This window comes from Hylobates moloch, unplaced genomic scaffold (genome assembly GCF_009828535.3).
Source record: "Hylobates moloch isolate HMO894 unplaced genomic scaffold, HMol_V3 SCAFFOLD_21, whole genome shotgun sequence".
NCBI lineage: Eukaryota > Metazoa > Chordata > Mammalia > Primates > Hylobatidae > Hylobates > Hylobates moloch.
Genome location: NW_026652296.1, coordinates 34,430,647 through 34,453,408, shown reverse-complemented (window position 1 = coordinate 34,453,408; position 22,762 = coordinate 34,430,647). Strand labels below are relative to the sequence as shown.

Below are 22,762 nucleotides of genomic sequence, written 5' to 3'. Positions count from 1 at the left end.
TTTATATGTGAGATAGTCTTTGGGCTAACTCTTGGGTTTTAGCTGTGCTCTCAGCCTGGAGTCATCTGCTGGGATTAACTCCAGGAAGGAAGTATGCATTGCTGTTAACATTTTAAATCTAGCCCAGTGCTTACTGTGTCCTGGAGGATGTTGAAGGCTTAACTTTATCTTCAAAAATGTACTCTTAGGAAATAATGTGCAACCCAACATCACACTCATATTGCAAGCTGGGAGGATGAATGACTTACTGCTTGGAACCCCACTGTCCATGTGTATTATGGCAGCAGTGTCCAGCATAGAGGTAGTTTTATCCACATAAGTGATAGCAGTCAGATAAGGCTGATTACACACATTCATTTACATTCAGTAAGAACATTTTTTCCCAGATGTAGGACGATGACTTGATTTGTATGAAGTTACCTATAATGTGTTGGTTTAAAAACAGAAAAATGCTCTTTAGAGAGCTCTTGCCTCAAGATGTTTTCCTCTTAATATTGGAGATGTGGTTAATGGCAAGAATAGTATTCTAAGATTTTTTTCTTTTTTTCTTTTTTTTTGAGACAAGGCCTCTCTCTGTTGCCCAGGCTGGAGTGCAGTGGCACCCTTAAAGCTCACTGCAACCTTGACTTCCCAGGCTTGAACTATCTTCCCATCTCAGTCTCCCAGGTAGCTGGGACTATAGGTGTGTGCAGCCTGTAGTCTACTACAGCTGGCTAATTTTTTCTACTTTTTGTAGAGATGGGGTCTCACCGTGTTGCATAGGCTGGTCTTGAACTCCGGGGCTCAAGTGATGCTCTCGCTTCAGCCTCCTAAAGCACTGGGATTATAAGCATGAGCCACCACGCCTGGTTTCAAGATTAGTTATTGTTATCAGTGTTGCATCTGAAACTATTGGCATGCCCCATGGCCTGGTGATAAAGGGACTCAACAGTAAGACATTTGAGGGTAGATGGATCTACAGAAGTGTCAGGATTATTTTTTTAAGACTGGGTCTCACTGTGTCACCCAAGTTGGAATGCAGTGGCACAATTAAGACTCACTGTAGCCTTGACCTTCTGGGCTCAGGCAGTCCTCCCACCACAGCCTCCCAAGTAGCTGGGACCACAGATGCCTGTCACCATGCTCAGCTAATATTTTTTATTACTTTTGTAGAGACAGGGTCTCCCAGTGTTGCCCAGGCTGGTTTTGAACTTAAGAGCTTGAGCTCAAGCAATTCTCCTGCCTTGGAGGATTCTTTTTTTTTTTTCTTAAAAAAAAAAAAAAGAAGAGACTGAGTCTCACTCTTGTCTATGCTGGAGGGCAGTCGTACAATTGTAATGGAGCTTTGAATTCCAGGGCTCAAGCCAACTTAGACTCCCGAGTAGCTGGGATTACGGATGCATGCCACCAACCCTGACTTGAACATGGCATCTTTTTTTTTTTTTTTTGAGACCGTCTTGCTCTGTCACCCATGCTGGAGCGCAGTGGCACCATCTCGGCTCACTGCAACCTCTGCCTCCCGAGTTCAAGCGATTCTCCTGCCTCAGCCTCCCAAGTAGCTGGGACTACAGGCATGTGCCACCACACCCGGCTAATTTTTGTATTTTTAGTAAAGATGGGGGTTTGCCATGTTGGCCAGGCTGGTCTCGAACTCCTGACCTCAGGTGATCCACCTGCCTCGGCCTCCCAAAGTGCTGGGATTACAGGTGTGAGCCACTGTGCCCAGCTGAACATGACATTTTTTAAGTACATTGATTGACTGCTTTCATTCGCACTTTATCTATTCATTTATTTTTTTGAATTGTATGAATTCTCTGAGAGCTGTTTAACTAATTTTACAACTGGCATTACCATTTTCTTTTTTCCTATAATGAAAAATTTTGAAACTGGATTTTCTTCACTGTTGAAAGCTTAAGGCTGACACAGGTTTTCTTTTTTTTTTTTTTTTTTTTTTTTTTTTTTTTTTTTTTTTTTTTTTTCCCAGGCTGGAGTGCAGTGGCGCAATCTCGGCTCACTGCAAGCTCCGCCTCCCGGGTTCACGCCGTTCTCCTGCCTCAGCCTCTCCAAGTAGCTGGGACTACAGGCACCCGCCACCACGCCCGGCTAATATTTTTTTTTGTATTTTTAGTAGAGACGGGGTTTCACCGTGGTCTCGATCTCCTGACCTCGTGATCCGCCCGCCTCAGCCTCTCAAAGTGCTGGGATTACAAGCGTGAGCCACCGCGCCCGGCCAAGGCTGACACAGGTTTTCTAGGGGAAGAGGCATCAGTCAGTTGTTCAAGATTCAATTAGATGAACTTGAAGAGTGAAGAGGAAGGTTTCATGCATGGGGGTTGCCTCGTCTCTTTGGTGGCTTTATTTTGTCTTACAGCCCAGGAGATGATTCACTCTCACTTCCCTTCACTTTCGGGACAAGAACTTGAACATGTCTCAACCACCTGCCTTGTCATTATGGTCCAGAATTTAAGATTTACTTATTCTAGGTTAAACTTGTAGTATTTTATCGTTAGCAGTTAAATTCATCATTGTATGTTGTCAGCTTCCTCATTCCTTGTTGTTTCTTGAGTTCTTTTTCGTCCCTCTTAGTTTGCTTTTCATTTAAGATACACTGATGGTCTGTGGATGGTCATCATTTTAGTCTTTGTACATCTGGAAATAATTGTAGTTTGCCCTCCACTATTACACAGACTTCGTGAATGATACACCCCAGCCTTCCAGCCTGTCCTCATTTCTCTTTAGCTGCTTTCTCTAATGATTTGGGTATCCTCTTCCAGCACTGCCTTCTGGATGAGTCCTTCAATATTTTCCGGTTTACTTATTTTTTGTATACGGTCATGTATTTGTGTTGAATTTTTATTGCAATAATTATACTTCTTCTAAAATTTTCATTTGGTTAACTTCTGCCTATTTTTGGTCCTTAATTTCTTGCATATATGTGTTTCTTTTAAATGTGACTTCATTTAAATCATTGGGAACCCTGATATACTATATGAAGTCCCTCCCTCCTTCTCTTTCCATCTGGAATCTTCTGGGAATTTCATCTCTTTCTCTGTGCTCCTGTGGGGTTTGTGTCTTCTCATTATGGATCCAGTCCAGAGGCAGACCCTAGGGTGGAGCCCTTGTTGTCTTCCCCAGGGTTGCCAACCATGGCATGGAAGAGTGGGGAAGCCTGCCTGGCCTGGTTCCGCCCCCACCTTGTTCCCCTGCTGGAGCCGAGGCTGCCTGGCTTAGGGCTTCCAGGCTCAGCCCAGCAGGTCCCAATGTCAGCCCCATTTTTTTCCATAAGTGTTTTTTTTTTTCTTTTTTCTTTTTTTTACACAGGGTCTCATTCTGTTGCCCAGGCTGGAGTGCGGTGGAGCAATCACAGCTCACTGCAGTCTCGACCTCCTTGGCTCAGGTGATCCTGCCACCTCAGCCTCCTGAGTAGTTAGGACTGCAGGTACGTGCTACTGGGCCTGGCTACATTTTTGTATATATATATATATTTTTTTTAATTTAGAGATGGCATTTCTGCATGTTGCCAGGCTAGTCTGGAACTCCTGAGATCAAGTGACCTACCTGTCTCAGCCTCCCAAAGTGTTGGGATTACAGGCGTGAGCCACCGTGCCCAGCCCATACACGTTTCTTGCGTATGGAAATGTTTGTCTTTTTAAGCTTGCCTATTTTGAGGTTTTTCCCTCTATCCCTGTTACATTTTTTAGGGCAGGGTTGGGAAGGAATACTGCTCAAAGCATTAATTTCCAGATCCAACCTAAGTAGGAGTCCCTGTGAGAGCATGGGAGCTGGGAATGTGGACATAAGCTATAGTTGGGTGTAAATATGATGTTAATTATAAAGTTGATTTAACAGTAGAGCCATTTAATTAAGGATGTTATGGAATTTTTATCCCAGTCTAGGGCTATAAAAGGAAGCCTTAAAAAGGGAAGAAAATAGTTTTTAAAGTTATGCTAAATTGAACTACAAAGAGTAGGAATAGAGTTGGAATCATGGGATGGAGCTGCTGGGAGGAGAGAAATGCCAAGGATAGAGATGGCAGAGAGTCCAAACATGAGCTCCCAGGATGATTTGGCGTCAGGGATGCCAAGATGGACCTTAGTCTGAACTCCCAAAGCTCAAGATAAAGTAGATTACATAAAAGAAGGAAAACACGAAAACAAAACCTCATCAAAGAATGTTTACAAAGGAATAGTTTGTGGGATGGAATTTTGGATTGTGGATAGTTTTGTTAGAAAATATGTTATAGGCTGGGTGTGGAAGCTCAGGCCTGTAATACCAGCACTCTGGGAGGCCAAGGCGGGAGCATCACTTGGAGCCAGGAGTTCAAGACACCAGCCATGGCAACGTAGCGAGACCCTCATTCATACACAAAATTTAAAAATTAGCTGGATGTGGTGGTGCATGCCTGTAGTCCTACCTACTTGGGAGACTGAGATGGGAGGATTGCTTGAGCCCAGAGGTTCGAGGCTGCAGTGAGTTAGCAGTTGTGTCATTGCATGCCATCCTTGGTGATAGAGCAAGACCCTGTCTCCAAAATATATATAAAATAAGAACAGGAACACAGTACTGCCCGTATTTAATCACTAGTGAAATTGCTACCCTAAGTCAACTTTTAAAGTAGAAGACCATTTTGAATGATTTGCCCATTGACAGGGAAAAAGTGAGGGGACTAAGTTACAGTGGGTTGCTTCCCATTGCCTGATGGATGGGATTAGTGTGGGGGCAGCTGGTTGGAGGCAGGGCCAGTGGGGTAGGACAGGAAGAATTGGTGGGTCTGGGAGATACCAAAGGCATGGGAATAGTAAGAACAGAGGTGAGGCTGATAGAAGAGATGATAGGAGGTTTTGAGGGCCAAAGAAGGAGATGTTTCGGATTCCCATCAAGATTTTATACAGAAGAAACTGATTGGGTGTATGTTGGCTTTGGAGAAAATATGAAGTCTAGGGAAAAGCATAAGTTTGGAGGGTGGGGAAGATGGAAGATGATGGGTTTTATTTGAGAAGTTGTGGATTTGAACTGCGGTGCTCCTAGAGCCTGCGGGCACTTGGGGTGTGGGACTTGGCATACACAGAGATCAGGAGAGCTGTAAAGACTCACTGTGACGGCTCATGTGGGTGGTGACTGACCTGTGCGAGAGGGTGCTGCTGCCAGGCAGAGCTGGCAGAGGAAGGTAGGGTTGAGGGTCTCACCGTTGGAGATACCCACACATGAGTGACTGGGAGGATCATGCCAGGACATTGCTGCATGCTAGTGCCTTGTTTCATTCTGGCCTTTGCAAAGGTAAATATTGAAGAATAGCCAGCATGGCAGCTCTGGGTTTTATCTTTTTGTCTGGATCTGTACTGTACTGTCCAACATCATGGCTGCTAGTCACATGTGACTGTTTATATTTAAATTAAATACTACTAAATAAAACCTGAAATTCGCTTTGTTGGTTGCACTCATCAAGCACTCCATAGCCACATGTGGCTAGTGGTTAGCCCATCTCTCCTTGCTGGTTAGGGCCTTGCAAGGCTGAAATGTTGGCTCTTATTTTCTCATTTGCCCCAGAATCCAAAGCTGGGCTTTAGGCTGTCAGCTGTTAAGGCATCTAGAGAAAGGTGTGCTGGAGTGCAGCGAGGTTGGGCACTAGTAACCAAATCTGGCTGTTCCTGAGAACCAGGCTTGTGGAGTGTCTCCTGGAAAGGGAGGCGGGGTGTGTGGATGATAAGGATCTCATCTTTAGAGATTCTCTTAGGCATCCTGTGTTGGATGAGTGCTTCCCAGATCTTTAAACAAAATAAAACAAAACACCCACACAGACATTTTACAAAGAAAAAGAACAAATCCATACTTAGAAGTAGAATGTCCACTAGGTCAAAGTAAGAACAAGAGACGTGCCAAGCCCCAGGACTCATGGAAATTAGATCATGTGGTCAGAGTTGATATCAAATAGGGGGAACATAGCAAAAGATCTTCTTCTTATCCCACAGGACTCTAGTTAGGCAAATTCTTATGTTTTAAAGCCAGCTAGGAAATGCCCATGGCAAGAAACAGGAACCAGAAAAAAAAGAAAAAAAGCAAAAAAGTTCTGATGAACGATCATACCCTAGGGACACTGATCCCAAAGTACAGACAGGAAGCACGGCCAGAAGAAGGCTGTGTGTTTGCTCAGCAGTTCTTGGACCACCTCAACCTGGAAGCCCAGTTAACAGCCCAAACTTCCTGTTGGCACAGGCACCGCTGTGACACACACAGCCTGTTGTTTCAGTGCGTCATCATTCAGAGTCAGGGAAAGCGTTTAAGCTTCCTTAAGCTTTTCTTTTAACAGCCTTTGTGAGAATATTTGGGTATCAAGAGTAGATTATTCTGTCTGGAGATATTAGTGGCATGGACCGAGGAGTAACTTTATGAGGTTCAGTCTTACCAGAGAAGGGGAGAAATACTCCTGGGTGTTCATAAGAACCGACCACTTCTCATCTTCCCTTGGTGTGTGTTCTTCAGAACATGTAATGGGAAGAGTCTACAGCCTCACATTCCTCCATTGATTTAATGTGTCTGGTGCACATACCTGGTAACCAACTGCTTACAGCCCAGTGGGGGACATATGGCAAGACAGCCAGCATACCATCAGTGTTAGGGTTTGAATTCCGCATGGGTGCTGATAGTCTCCACGTGAGACCCTTGCCCAGTCATGTTGTAGGGTAGGCCTTGCCGGTCAATTGAAGGTTCCCAGGGGAGATAACATGGAACTCCTAAAAAATGTCTAGGTATAGTAGGTCAAGAGGAGGGAGACTGAGGGCCTCTCAGCTGAGGGTGGGCATGGCAGTGTCCTGCTCGGGGCACAAGTTTAGTGCAGAGTACAGTGGAGGTGGAGATGAGCAGCAGGGATGCTGAGGAGAGGGCATAGTAAATTTGCTCGTTTTGGGGTAGGAAATTCCTGCGGTGGGTGCTGGGGCAGGAAGGGTCTGGAGATAGGAAGGCAAGTTAGGGTGCTTACGCAGTCCAGGTGTGAGCCGATAGTGACCTGACCTGGAAAGTGCGGAGGAAAGGAATTCTTCCATTCAGCAGATGGTTATTGGGCACCTGCTTCGCGTGAGGCTCTGTCCTGGAATTGGTCTCCTAGTGATGGTGGGAGGAGAAAAATAGTAAAGAAACAAGCAAATACATCAATCTTGTGGCAGCTGGCCACTAATTCTGTGAAGAAAAATAAATCAGGGAGGGGAATAGTGAGAAGTAGAATGTGAGGTCAGACAGTGATCATGCAGGACCTGCAAGCCATTCATTAATTTGTCCTTTTAAAAATAGGAACTGGGTGCCACTCACAGGTCTGGGCTCTAGAGAACAGCAATGAATAGACAGACAAAAATCCATGAGTTTCCATCCTTTTTTTTTTTTTTTTGACAGTCTTGCTCTATCGTTCAGGCTGAAGTGCAGTGTCATCATCATGGCTCACTGCAGCCTCAACCTCCTGGGTTTAAGCCATCCTCCCACCTCAGCCTCCTGAGTAGCTGAAATACGGCACATGTCACTGTGCTCAGCTGATTTTTAATTTTTTTTGTAGAGACAGGGTCTTACTATGCCACTGATCTCAAACTCCTGAGCTCAAGCACTCCTTCTGCCTCAGCCTCCCAAAGTGCTGGGATTACAGGCGGGAGCCACTTCGCCTGGCCACAGGGCTTCCATTCTGGTGTGGGAGATAGGCCATCCACAGTAGAAATAAGTCAAATGTACAGATGTTAGATATTGACAAACACTAGGGAAAAAAATAAGGCAGAGGTATGGATGCTGAAAATTCAGGCGGCCAGGAAAGGCTGCACCAAGAAGGCAGCCTTTGAGTAAAGTCCTGGAGGAGTTGTGGGAAGCCTGAGTGTGGGCCTCAAGGGCAAAGGCCCCACAGCAGGGGCGTGCCTGGTGTTGCTCCACCAGGGTGGGCATTGACCAGAGATTCCATAGGCCTTGTGGGCCTCACCAGGATGTTGGCCTGAGAAAAACCTTTGGAGGCCTTTGAGCAGAGATGTGACATGCTCTATCTAGTGGGGAGTAGGCTGAAAGGAAAAGCAGGAGGCCAGGCAGGAGCTGGTGGCTCTAGGACAGGTGTGCTGACAGCAGCTGCATCCTGGGTGCTTGCCATGTGGAGGTGGGAGAAGCCACCAGGCTCTGGAGCAGACCTGGTCTCTGTGCTTTTGGTGTGGATGAGGGTGGGGGCAAGTCCCTTCAGAAAGAGACACCCGTTCCAGGCGTTGAAAAGTGTGTCAGGAGAAACTCTGACTCCGGAGGGAGGGCGGGGAGGAGCCACAGTGGAGGAAGGGTTGGCTGGAGGTGTGGCCAAGAGCTTTGAAAAGAAGGGGCGAGGTGCTGTCCTGGAAGAGACTCCTGGAAGGAGCTTCAGGAGGAGACCTGGGGCCTGTGGGGCTGTGTCCTGATGGGTGTGCCTAGCAGGCAGGAGGTGAGCAGGACAGAGTGGCGATGCAGCTCAGGGCTGTGCTGTGCAAGGATGCAGGGATGGGAGGATGCCCCAGAGTAGGGGGCAGGAGGGAAGCCACCAGGATCAGGGATCCGTGCTCCTTTCTTTCCTTTCCTGTTTCTCTTCCCTCCCCTCTTCTTCCTTCCTGTCCCTTCTTTTAAGACAAGTGACCTTGGCAGAAAGATGCAGGGAGGTACAGTGAAGAAACCATTTAATGGCTGCTTCAATTCCTCTAAACCCCTTGACCGTATGATGACAGATTTGAACATGCCCCTTTTCAGCAGTGAAAAGAAAGCAAAAAGGTTTTTTGGTGCAAATACCTTCATTCTAAAAACCAAGCAAAGAAGCCCAGAACATGTCCTTGTTCTTGTGACTTTAGTACCAGGTACTGTGAAGTTCCTTTTTGCACATCCCTAAATAGAGAGTTTGGAGTACTTAGATCTTAAAACGAAAAGTCTCAGTTGGATGGTAATAATAGTTGTCTGGGAAAATGTTCTTTCTGTAAGAATAATAGATTTTGGGATTGACTATGATTCCAAGAAGGGCCTGAGGATGAAGAAAGACTGTTTCCTGGAGTCGGCCCAGGGAATTGGTTTAATTCTCCTATTTCTGTAAGATGAGAGTTTTAATATACTGCATAATGGCCATGATTTAGGCAGGGGATGCCCTTAACAGCTTGAAGTGGAACAACCAAGATGAGCACCCTTTTCTGTTTTAAAATTTGTAAGTTGGGGGGAAAAAGTGTTAGAAAAGGAATATGCCAATATATGCTTTGAGATGAAAACATCAAAACGATGGGATGCAAGTGAAGATTTTTGTGCATGGTAAGTTATTCTTTTCCTTATGCATCCTCCCTCCCTCCCTCCCTCCCTGCCTCCCTCCCTCCCTGCCTCCCTCCCTTAAAGATGGGGTCTCGCTATGTTGCCCAGGCTGGTCTTGAACTCCTGGGCTCAAGCAGTCTTCCCATCTTGGCCTCCCGAAGTGCTGGGATTACAGGCATGAGCCACCACACCCAGTCCTAGATTTTTAACTTAAAAAATTTTTCCTCTGGTTTTGAGGTTTCAGATAGTTTATCATATTGCAATATACTTTTAATTTGAACAGAGTTTTAGTAGTTTTAAATGAAATGAGAGATGTTAGTAATACAAAGTACACGTCCAATAGTTGGGAGACACACAATTTGTTATGAATGAAAATAGCAAGAAGTTCTTGCTACAGTCTCTTACTTGCTACTAGGCTCTTTGTAAGCCTATAGCAGGCTTACAAAGTTGATCAGCATTCTGGCCATCTCTTGGGGGTGTGTGTGCTTTTTTTTTTTTTTTTTTAAAAAAGACACGATCTCGTTCTGTCACCCAGGCTGTAGTGCAGTGGCGTGATCTTGGCTCACTGCAGTCTCTGCCTCCTGGGTTCAAGCAGTTCTTGTGCCTCAGCCTCCCAAGTAGCTAGCTGGGACTACAGGCATGCACCACCATGCCCAGCTAATTTTTGTATTTTTTGGTAGAGACTGGATTTTACCATGTTGGCCAGGATGGTCTCAAACTCCTGACCTCAAGTGATCCGCCTGCCTCGGCCTCCCAAAGTGCTGGGATAAAGGTGTGAGCCACCGTGCCCGGCCTCTCATCTCTTAATTTGTGTGAGGTCAGGTTTATGGAATCTTGGTCATGGAAGAGGCCTTAGAGGACCTCTTTGTTTGTTCTGCTTTTGCTAAATGCTGTGACAGGAATGCATCAGAAGCAGTTGACAAAGCCTCCTGCCTTTCCTACCCTATGTGATCCCCTTGCCTTCATCCTGCTGCCTCTGCTTTCTGTGGGTCAGCATCAGTTCTTCCTGGGATCATTGCGACAACCTCCGTGTGATCTCCCTGCCCCAGCTCTCTTCTGACCCCTGATTGGTATTCCTGCCTGTGCCTTTTGCACTTCCAGGACTACTTCAGATTTCTTCTCTTCTAGGTAAATCCCCACTTCTGAATTCCTAATCCCCACCCCCACTAACTTTTATTTGCCTAAGCTAGGTAGGCAGCCTTCTTAGTTTTAATGATTAGAGATAAAATATTTCAGATTGATTTCTTTACCATAATCTAAGCCCATAATTCTATTGGAGAAAAAGTTCATTCCTGCTGGGATTTGATAAAGTACTTGAAGAGGAAGATATGATATTGGAGGTTTTGAGGCAGTAATCACTCAGTTGTCACATTCCCCACCCTCTTAAATTGCCCTTAAAATGGATGTTTTTAAGCATCCATAGTTCTCCCTAGGTTTTACGCTACAAAATACGTTGTTGGGGTGAAATGGAAGAAGCAAGAATGTTGATATGTTCTTCTGCCTCTTTTTTATAGTTCTCATATGTTTATTTTCTGTCCCTTTTTCATTATTTGTGTAACTTTCTTCATTTACAAGAGAAATAAGTTCACTGCAGAAAATACAGAATGGTAAAATGAGGAAAACAAATAATTTAAAATCTCACTAGCCAGAAAAACACCACTTTCTGTTATTTTGGTAGTAACAGAAAATATTTTGCTGATATTTTGGGTGTATTTCTTTTTTTTTTTTTTTTTTTTGGTTATGACTGTTGTTTGAGACAGGGTCTCACTCTGTCACCCAGGCTGGAGTGCAGTGGCATGATCATAGCTTCCTGCAGCCTTGACCTCCCGGGCTCAAGTGATCCTCCCACTTCAGCCTCTTGGGTAGCTGGGACTGCAGGCATGCACCACCATGCCCAGCTAATTGTTGTTATTGGTGTTGTTTTTAGTAGGAATGGGGTTTTGCCATGTTGTCTAGGCTAGTCTCCAATTCCTGGGCTCAAGTGATTGGTCTCCCAAAGTGCTGAGATTACAGGCGTGAGCCACTGTGCCCAGCCTTGATGTATTTCTTTCCAGAGATTTAAAACAAGTATTTGAGTGTTCTTTTATAAAATTCTCATCAACACACAATCTGCTTTATAAAGCCTTTAACTTTGTATCATATCGTGGCATCTCAATGTTATTAGAAACAGAACTTGTAATTGTGACATATAGCAAATCATGGATCTAACTTTTCCACTTTCATTGGGACTTTGGATTGTTTCTAATGCTTTGCTATAATAAATGACAGCCTAGTTTATATTGACCTTATTGTAGCTGATTGCTTTAATTTTGAGTTTCAGTGAAGCCAAACACTTCTGCCAGCATTCCTTGGCCATTTATATTCTTTCATTGTGTCTATTCTTCTCCCTAGCCCCTTTATTCCTGTGGAGCAATACTGGTGATCAAAGATACTGCATCATACAGAACAATTACAGAGAAGATCCCTGGATCTGATAGCAATTTGAGGGAATAGAGGGAGAACCAGCCGCACCACCAGCCAGATCTGTGCCTGTCATTACTGATAGCCCTAGGATAGGGGGATGTTTCCTCTGTCTCTGTTTAGGGGGAGCAGCTTTTGTTGTGGAAGGAAGTGTCTGTATCTGCAGATCTGTGTCTGTGGCTCCGTTCTTGCTCTTTTCACTTTCTGATATACAGATGATGTTCTTTATACCTGTGTCAGTGTATAAGGATTATCTTCATTGTTTTTTATAACTGCAAAGTGATCCATAGTGTAGATATACCATAATTTATTTAATTATTGCAGATAGACACCTAGACTGTTTCTAATGTTTTGCTATTACAAATAGCACTGTGCTGAATAACCTGGCACATAAGTTGTTTCACTCAGGTGTAATTGAAGGATAGATTTCCAAGAGTGAGATTTTTGAGTCAGAGGGGATGTGCCTTGGTAAGCTGAGGGGGCTACTTACCAAATTGCCCACTGTTGAGGAATTTCGTCAGCAATGTGTAAATGCCTGTTTTCTTGCATGCTTGGCAGCAGAATATATGGTCAGACTGGGCTGTTGTCCTGACTAGTAGGTAGAAAGAGGTTTCTCATTATAGTTTGGTGGAGTCTCGTTCTGTTGCCCAGGCTGGAGTGCAGTGTCATGTTCTCGGCTCACTGCAACCTCCACCTCCCAGGTTCAAGCAATTCTCCTGCCTCAGCCTCCCAAGTAGCTAGGATTACAGGCACGAGCCTCCATGCCCAGCTAACTTTTGTATTTTTAGTGGAGATGGGGTTTCACCATGTTGGCCAGGCTGGTCTCGGACTCCTGACCTCAAGTGATCCACCCATCTTGGCCTCCCAGAGTGCTGGGATTACAGGCATGAGCCACTGCACCCAGCCTCTCATCATAGTTTTAATGTATATCTTCTTATGAGTAAGGTTGAGCATCTTTTTACTGTTCAAGAAGAATGTTTATTTCCTTAATTATTTTCCTACTGGGATGTTAGCCCTTTTCTTGTTGGGTTTGTGTCCCTTCTATATTTACATTTTAGAGACATGGGTTTGTTATCTGTAATGTGTTAGCATTAGCACCTGGAAAGAATAGGAGAGGACAGTCCACTTTGGGTGGAGTGCTGTAATGTGCTGCGTGGCCTCAGGATCTGTTCTTGAATCCCGCTGGGGATGGGATCCCCAGGGACATCTCTTAGAAACCTCACCTAGCAGGGAAGATGTTTGAAGTGCCCAACCTAGTTCCAGGCATGAATATGTGCCAGGCAGACAGTAGCAGTCACCAGCACCACCTGCCTGGAGTGTGGGAGGAGCACACACTGCAGAGTGTTTCAGTGTGGGCCTTGGCAGACACATCACCCGCCTGAGCTCTACTGTGGGCCGGCACGGGGAGAGGTAAGGCTCCTTCTGGCTCCTCTTGTTGCCCTACTAGGGGACAGGTGAGATGCAGCTGGAATCCCCGGGGTGCTTCTGGCTGCCACAGCCTTAGCCTTCTGGAGAAGGCGGCCCTAAGAAGACCAGGCTGGGCCAGGTGAGTGGTGGAGGCCTAGCCATCCAGCAGCATCACCTGCACTGGGGAGTTATAGGAGCCATCCTGTTGGAAGAGGCAGTGAAAGCAAAATTAGAGGCTTTGCTGCATCAGCCACATTCAAGGTCGCTAGTGTCATGTTAGAGCTATCCGCTGCTGCATCTTTTTAAGATGATGTAATCTAAGATTGACAAGCTTTGGGTGTTTAGAATATGTTGTACTGTACTCACTTGAACTTATTTTTCATAGTGGTTAATTTTGAAATTTAACCCAGCTTCCCAGCTGAGAAACCCAGACGGCAGCCTGGACACTTTACTCCCGTGCCCCCTGCTGTGCTGTGATGGTATCTCCCCATTGTACTCACCACAGAGCTCCCATCCAGACAATCTTCAGGGGGCATTAAGTCCACATCATTGCTCTCTCCTGAAGCCGACCGTCTTTCCCAGACCACTGTTAACACCTTGGCCCAGCTCCTGTCTCCTCGTGTGCCAAAGAGTCATTCTTTTACCCCACCCATCCACTCTCCTGCTGCACCCAGAGTGGCTGTCCAGTGCTAGCATCTGATTGTGGCACTCCTGTTCTTGGCATTTCTTTGTGGCTACTGACTGCCTCCTGTGTAACAGCGGAATTCCTTGGCGGGGCACTCAGTCTGGACTGAGCTCCTGCAGGGAGGCAGGACTGCATTCTCATTGCCTGGGATACAACCACAATTTGTTGAATGAATGAATATGTGACCTTTTTTTCTAGGCTTAGGAGTGTCTGCATTTTATAATACAGATGTTCCTTGACTTACGACAGTTATACCCCTAAAATGTATTTAATATACCTAACCTACTGGCAATTCATAGCTTAACCTTGCCTACCTCACATGTGCTCAGAACCCTTACATTAGCCTGTAGTTAGGCAAAAGCATCTAACACAAAGCCTATTTTATGGTAAAGTGTTGAATATCTCTTGCAGTTTTTGAATACTGAAGTGAAAAGCAGAGGGGTTGTATGAGTACTTGAAGTTTCTACTGAATACATATCACTTTTGCACCACTGTAAAGTGAAAAAATCCTAAGTTTAACCATTGTAAGTTGGGGATCATCATACTTGTGTGTGTATAAGTAGTGAGTGGAATGTGTCAGGGGAGCAGTAGGAATTGCTAACTCATTCCAAAATCTATCTTCTTAGTGCCATGTATACAGATGATTTTTTTAATGTATCGAGGTGAAGTTTGCATAACATGAAATTAAAGTGAACAATTCAGTGATATTTTAACACACTCACAGTGTTGTACAGCCTCCTCCATTTGGTTCCAAAACATTTCATCTCCCGCAAAGGAAACCCCATACTGATAAAGTTGCTGTTCCCTGCAGCAACCCGAGATAAACGCAGGTGAAGGTTAGTTTGGCTAGAGTCGGACTTTCAATCATATCTGGGTTTTTCTGATGATGTAGTAACTCATCCGTGTTTTAAGAGGGTTCGTCCTGAGAGCATGTTGCTCTTGGCTTCTCAGTGGGTTGAGCACTGCTGCGATATGACTTGGAGCACAGTTCTCTCTGCAAGTTAAGAGTTTTCATCTCGTGGACCTGAACTTGGCCAGGAATGTGTATCCTCCCAGCAGCCAGTTTTTATAGGCAAACCAGCTCCACAAACTCAGTTGGCTTGTGTAAAAAACTATAACATGTTCGAGAAATAATTTTAAAAGCAGGTCTTTATTTGAAGTAATGTAAGAGAATTCTGCTCTGTAGGAGTATGTACTAATTAATTGAGATCTCTGGCATAGTTTTTATTTTTATTTTATTTTATTTTTTATTTGTTGAGATGGAGTCTCTCTCTGTTGACCAGGCTAGAGTACAGTGGCACAATCTCGGCTCACTGCAACCTCCACCTCCTGGGTTCAAGCGATTCTCCTGCCTCATCCTCTCAAGTAGCTGGGATTACAGGCGCCCATCACCACGCCCAGCTAATTTTTGTATTTTTAGTAGAGATGGAGTTTTGCCATGTTGGCCAGGCTGGTCTCAAACTCCTGATCTCGGGTGATCTGCCTGCCACGCCTCCCAAAGTGCTGGGATTACAGGCATGAGCCACTGCGCCCGGCCTCTCTGGCATTCTTAAAAACCCACTTCAGACCTAGGTTATAATCTGTATGACCTTGAATGAGAAATCTAATTTTTCACTGCCCTAATTTCCTTGACTACAAAAACACATGAATTGGGAATCTCTCTGGACCTCCTCAATCCTAGCTGTGCTGCTAGGATTTTAGTCTTAAATTTCTTCCCTATTATCAAAATAAATTGTACTTATTCATTTTAGGAAATTACCAAAATATAGAAAGGGGAAAAAGTTGGCAAAAATGGCCCTACCAATTAAGGACAACCACTGTTAGCATTTTGGAGTATGTCTTTTTTTTTAAATTATCCATTTTAAAAAAAGCAGTATACAAATAACACAAATACATCCTGATCATAAAAGATCCAAACACTTACAAAGGGTTGGGAGTAAAAAAATGAAAGGTGTCTGCTATTGCTGTTCTTGTCCCTAAGGCAGCACCCTTCCTACTGGTTGTGATTTTCCTGTATCCTTTTCTGTCCTTTTTAGACAAGTGGTGGGGTCATTACAATTTTCTTTTTTAGCTCAGTTGGGATAATTCTAGGCTTATTGTTTTATGACTTTTTAAAAACAGTATTTCTTGGAGTTCTTTTTTTTTTTTTTTTAATTAGTACATCAGCTATTTATTTATTTATTTATTTATTTAGAGTCGATGTCTTGCTCTGTCACCCAGGCTGGAGTGCAACCCCCACCTTTCATGTTCCAGCAGTTCTCCTGCCTCAGCCTCCTGAGTAGCTGGGACTACAGATGTGCAACACCATGCCTGGCTTATTTTTGTATTTTTAGTAGAGAGAGGGTTTCACTGTGTTGGCCAGCTGGTCTCCAACTCCTGACCTCAGGTGATCTGCCTGCCTCAGCCTTCCAAAGTGCAAGGATTACAGGCCTGAGCCACCGTGCTCGGTGCTTTATTATTTTTAATGGCTGAATATCTCCTCTAAATGAGTGTATAATAATATAACTGTGTCTTTTTGATGAACATTTATGTTGTTCCCAAGTATTCAGTATTTCATAAATTACAGCAGTAATCAACCTTGAATATACGTATTACCTGCATGGATATTTCTAGAGGATAAGCTTCTATGAGTATAATTGCTGGATCCACAGAAATACCTGTTTTAAATCCCATTGCCAAATTTCCCTCCACAAAGGCCATTCCACCGAGAGCATGTTCCCTCCAAGAACACAGGAGAGTAACTCTCCCCCATACCTTGGTCAACACCTGGTTCAGTTTTTTAAGTTTCTCTCTAAATTTGTTTTTTTAAAAATAAAATTTTAATCATTATTTCCATAATTTAAAATGATATGGAACAGCTTTTCATGTGTTTTATTGTATATATGTGTTTCTTCTATGAATGATATATTCCTAGCCCTTGCCCATTTCCTTTCCATCCTTTTTCCTTAGACCTCTCAAGGATGAATTGGATCGTTTGGTTTTATTATTGGTTTGAGGTGTTCTTTACACATATTGATACTGACCCTTTCTATATCTGCTGCACCGTATTTTCTCCTAGGCCATCACTTGTCTTCTGCTTGCTTTTAGTGTATTTCACAATGCCGGAATTTGAACTTTTTATGTACTTTTTAAATCTGTAGTTTTTAAATGTATTTGCACTGTTAACCACATATACAGTTACCCTAATATTTATTACATGTGCATTTTCCTTGATACTACTCTGTGTAAAAATCTTTTCCCTTGTAGTATTCTGGGTGTCAGTGGCCTACAACTAGTTATTTGAGCCACGTGCGGTGGCTCACGCCTATAATCCCAGCACTTTGGGAGGCTGAGGTGAGTGGATCACCTAAGGTCAGGAGTTCGAGACCAGCCTGACCAACATGGTGAAACCCCGTTTCTACTAATAATATAAAAATTAGCCAGGTGTTGTGGTGGGCATCTGTAATTCCAGCTACTTGGGAGGCTGAGGCAGGAGAATTGCTTGAACCTGGGAGGCGGAGGTTGCAGTGAGCCGAGATCACACCATTGCATTCCAGCCTGGGCGACAGAGCGAGACATTGTCTCAAAAACAAAACAAAACAAAACAACAACAAAAACCTAAAAAAACAAAAACTAGTTATTTGTTATTATAAACAGTGATTATTTTCTCTGGGTTAAAGCTTTTGTTCTCAATATTGTTCTCCAGTATAGATTCCTAGAAGTGGAACCATTTGGCTAAAAAGTAAAAATATTTTATGGCTCTTGCTACTGGCTGGCAGAACCTGGGACGATGGTGTGGCCCCTTACTGAGGAGTGTTCTCCAGTGGGCTGGTTTACTTAGGTGAACAGCAGAGCTTGAGTTCCTCCAGCTAGAACATTTCCCCTTCTAGGGGCAGGAAGTCGGCCTCAGGTGGTTATGTGGGCAGGGATCTTAACTGAGGCAGCTCAGGGTACTCTCACCTGTTCAGCCGGGGCCTGGTCCGCAAACAGCATGGGCCTCTGAGCCAAACTTCCCTTGCCCTGGAGGATGTGGGGGTGCCCCTGCTGAGGTTGCCCTGGGATTTTATTTCTGTTCTCCCCGGCTGAGCCTTCTGCTAAGGCAGCCTCCCCATATGGTACGTGGAGTATGTTTCTCCATCAAAATCATGCCTGGTCATGCACTCACCAGGAGAATTACAAACGGCTTTCGGGAGGAGGAAAATGTGGTTCACGCTGAAACAGCCTCTAAGTGGATTGTCTCTGCAGGTGGTGATAAATGGAGGCGCCACCTCCAGCGGTGAGCAGGACAATGAGGACACTGAGCTCATGGCGATCTACACTACGGAAAATGGCATTGCAGAAAAGGTACCCCTTCCCTCACCCCGTGTCCCCACTCCCACCGCCATCCCCTCCCACAAGTGCTGCCCGGGATCCGGATCCCTTGCAGGCACCTGCATGTCCTTCATCTGGGGCTTGGTCTCTGACCCCCAAGGGGGTGTGTTCTCTTCATAAGGGAAGTAGGAGGAGCCATAGGGAATAGAAGTTATTAGTTTTTTTTTTTTTTTTAATTGTTTTAATGGCGTTTAAGGTGAGAATCATAGAGGAGGATCTAGATATTTAAAAAAGCCTCAGCCAAGATGGCAGAGGGAAGTGGTTAAGAGCTTGAGGTCTGGCATCTGGTCTGGGTGCAAATATGAGTCAGACTGAGGAAATTACAGAAGTTCTCTGGGCCTCAGTTCCCTGTCTCTAAAATAGGAATAAAAATATCAACATCTGGTTGTTTTGCAGAGTGAATGAAATAATGTGTGAAGTTATTAGCATCGTGCCTGTTACATATACATGTGCAGTAAGTAAGAGAATAAGGGAAATCAGCAAGTGGTTTATACAGCCTATGAAAATGCCTTTGAGCTTTGGCCTTAAGACCTTTGGCACCTTAGTGTGCCAGTGGAAATGGCACACTAAGGTGGGGAGAATCGTGTTTGTGTTTTTTTTTGTTTATTTTTGTTTTGCTCTGTGCCTCGTTCCATCTCCTTGAATGGTCAGACTTTGTGACCATAGAGGTCAGGAAAGAGTTGCCCAAAGTGAGTGGCTCCAATCTGGGCACAGTGGCTCACACCTATAATCCCAACACTTTGGGAGGCTGAGGCGGGAAGATTGCTTGAGGCCAGGAGTTTGAGACCAGCCTGGGCAACGTAGCAAGATCCTGTCTCTAAAAAAAAAAAAAAAAAAAAAAAGATAATTATCCAGGTGTGGTGATGTGCGCCTATAGTAGCAGCTACTCAGGAGCAGGAGGATTGCTTGAGCCTAAGAGTTTGAGCCTACAATGAGCTAAGATCATGCCACTGCACTCCAACTGGGAAGACAGAGTAAGACCCTGTCTCTAAAAAAATAAATAAAAATAAGACAAAGTAGGTCCAGATATCCTGATTTCTTTTTTTCTTTGTATCCGCCACGAGGTCTAACATATGAGAAGTTAGATAATCTGATATTTCCAAATTGTATTGCAGCTCTGAGACTTTCATTTGAGTTTTACTTGATAGATTTTAAACACAGGTTTTATTTATACTATGAAAATTTACTAATTTTCAACTGACATAATAAGAAACTAAACAATTTATGTAAAAAGAAATTCTATTCTGGAACCACTGTAATATACTGTAGACAGTGTATACTATGTATTCTAATAACAGACCACCCAGAAGTTGACACATAAAAATATAGTACCTGACTTGGGTATTAGCATGGTGAGTTCACAGTGTAATCACTAAAGTGATTAAGAACAAATAAATTGTATTGAAATTCTGGAATAACCAAATTTTATGCCCTTTTAAACAAAATTCCAATCTGGGATATGGAAATTTCATTTTTGCCAATAACCAGTATTGTTATTATTTTCCTGCTGCTTGGAGCTATTATAAATTTTATGGAGGTTAATTAAAGTAGATCCATGCAGAGATATTGAAATTCCAGAAGTGTGGAGTTCCAAGCTGCTCCCCAGAGGTTAGTGCAGTGGCGTTTGGCATATGGATTGGTGCCTGCGGTCTGCAGCTGAGGCACGTCCCACACCGCCGGGCCGCAGCTTTCACACGGCCCATCTTGTAACAAAGGGCTTCTTCACAGACTTGGTGGGGCCACATATAATCCTGTATGCCATGATTCCAGGCTGTCATGTTTTCAGACTTCCTCCTTCTCTGTCTGGAGATCGTTTTTAGAAATAAATAGTGATGAGCATTAACACTTTGGGGCTTAGCTTTACCTTTTACTGATGGGAGGGATCCAGTTGTAGGAAAAATGTCTCTAGCACATTTATGCTAGATGTTTATTTTCCTGTTTGGGTGAACATTTTTTCATTGTCTAAACATTGATACATTTGCATTTCCTTGAATACCAATGAAATGGAGTGTCTTAATATTTTCCTGGCCATTTTTCTTACTTTATGAAATGAGGAGGGCAGTGAGAAGAGCTGCCGCGTATTAAATAGTGCTAGTTGGGCTGGGTGTGGTGGCTCATGCCTGCAATCACAGCACTTTGGGAGGCCGAGATGGGTGGATCACTTGAGGTCAGGAGTTCAAGACCAGCCTGGCCAACATGGCGAAACCCCGTCTCTACTAAAGACACAAAAATTAGCCAGGAGTGGTGTTGCACGCCTGTGGTTGGGTTGCAGCTACTTGAGAGGCTGAGGCAGGAGAATCACCTGAACCCAGGAGGCAGAGGTTGCAGTGAGCTGAGATGGCACCACAGCCCTCCAGCCTGTGTGACAGAGTGAGACTCTGTCTCAAAAAAAGTAAATAAATAAAATGCTAGTCATTAAGCCAGACCCTCAGCGGGCTGTTTCGTTTTTTTTTTTTTTTTTTCTTGAGACAGAGTCTCACTCTGTCAACCAGGCTGAAGTGCAGTGGCCCAGTCTCTGCTCACTACAATCTCTGCCTCCCCGGTTCAAGCGATTCTCCTACCTCAGCCTCCTGAGTAGCTGGGACCAGAGGCGCACGCCATCACACCAGTCTAATTTTTTGTGTGTTTTTAGTAAAGTTGGGGATTCACCATGTTGGCCAGGCTAGTCTCAAACTCCCAACCTCAGGTGATTTATCTGCCTTGGCCTCCCAAAGTGCTCAGATTACAGGCGTGAGCCACCATACCCGGCCAAAAGTAGTGGAAGGCTCTCAGGAAGCCGGATTGCCCCAGTGTGAGCAGAGTGGCATGTAAGCTGGTTATTAAAGAGCCTGCACTGGATGTGCTGCCCTGTGTGCCACTGGGTCTTTTGCTGCCCGTTGTTTCAAATGCCTTGTTGCAATTATCATATTAAATACAAGATAAAATAAACTTGTCTTCTATAACTTTGAGATCTACTTTTTTTTTGTTAGAGACCTTTTCTGACTTGGGCCAGGTGGGTGGCTCATGCCTGTAATGCCAGCACTTTGGGAGGCCAAGGTGGGTGGATTGCCTGAGCTCAGAAGTTTGAGACTAGCCTGGGCAACATGGTGAAACCCCATCTCTACTAAAAATACAAAAAAAATTAGCTGGGCTTCATGGCATTCACTTGTAATCCCAGCTACTTGGGAGGCTGAGGCAAGAGAATTGCTTGAATCCAGGAGGCGGAGGTTGTAGTGAGCCAAGATGGCGCTACTGCGCTCCAACCTGGGTGACAAAGTGAGACTGTCTCAAAACAAAAGAGACCTTTTCTGACTTTTGATCCCTATGGATTCTCTTTAAGCTATCTTTTGTTAAAGGACTAGCTGTTCCAAAAAAAAAAAAAAAAATGACATTCATTTTAACATGATTGTCTAATTGGAAACAGTCCAAAAAATGGAGAAAGTTGAAAATGTGCCCCCTACATTCTTTATATATTCTATGTAACCAGTGGCTGGCAACCTGACGTAGAGTAACTGTCCTAAAGCTGAGATCTGAAATCTGCAATGTTCCAATATCTGAAATTTTTTGAGCACCGACACGATGCTCAAAGGAAATGCTTGCTCATTGGAGCATTTTGGATTTGAGTTTTGGGATTGGGATGCGCAACCGGTAAGTATTTCAAAATCCCAAAAAAATCTGAAATCCAAAACATTTGGGTTCCAAGCATTTTCAACCTGTGTGTATATTCCATACCACTTTCCACATAGGTACACACACACAGATGCCCCAGATGTTAACATTTTACTGTATTTTCTTAATCATTCTTGTAGGCATATTATTATTTCTGAGCTGTTTGAATCTTACAGACATAATGCCCCTTTATTTAGGGAAAATACTGCACGTGTATTTCCTTAAAACAAAGACATTCTCTTTGTTTTATAACTTCAGTACAATGTTTTTTGAGACAGTCTTGCTCTGTCATTCAGGCTGGAATGCAGTGGTGCAATCTCAGCTCACTGCAACCTCCACCCCCCAGGTTCAAGCAATTCTCATACCTCAGCCTCAGCCTCCCAAGTAGCTGGGATCACAGGCGTGCACCACCACACCTGGCTAATTTTTCTATTTTTAGTAGAGACGGAGTTTTGCCATGTTGACCAGGCTGGCCTGGAACTCTGGCTTCAAGGAATCTACCTGCCTCGGCCTCCCAAAGTGCTGGGATTACAGGCATGAGCCACCATACCCGGTCCCTACAGTACAATTCTTAACACTGATAAATTAAATGATTAGTCATACAATATCTAATTGATTTTATTACTTAATCCCAATTATAAAATATTTAATATCTACCAGCTTTATTCACATTTCCTCAGTCCAAATAATATTCATTATTGTAAAATAAATAAATTAATTAATTTTAAAAGTTTTGGTCCAGGAATCAAATCAGGGGCTGTTGAGGCATTTACTTTTTAGGTATATCCTTAGTCTTCTTTAACCTGGAACAATTTTTCATTGTTAATGTAACATGGTACAAGCCAGTTTACTTTGTAGAATCTCTCTCAGCTTAGGTTCGTCACTGTAGTTTTAACCTGATTTTTCATTATTGAGGCTGCATCTCTTTACACATGCTCAAAAGCTATGTGTATATCCTTTTCTGGGCCA

The 22,762-nt window shown here is 44.0% G+C and overlaps 1 protein-coding gene across 7 annotated transcripts in view; it reads left to right on the top strand.

The window, feature by feature from the left end:
- SLC23A2 (solute carrier family 23 member 2) overlaps positions 1–22,762 on the top strand; it is a 152,227-nt gene that overhangs the window by 73,058 nt on the left and 56,407 nt on the right. For all 7 annotated transcript variants that reach the window (XM_058432693.1, XM_032142776.2, XM_058432694.1 and 4 more), the window contains one exon: positions 18,020–18,118. In XM_058432693.1, the coding sequence (XP_058288676.1) occupies positions 18,020–18,118 (99 nt within the window). The remainder of the gene's footprint in view (positions 1–18,019; positions 18,119–22,762) is intronic.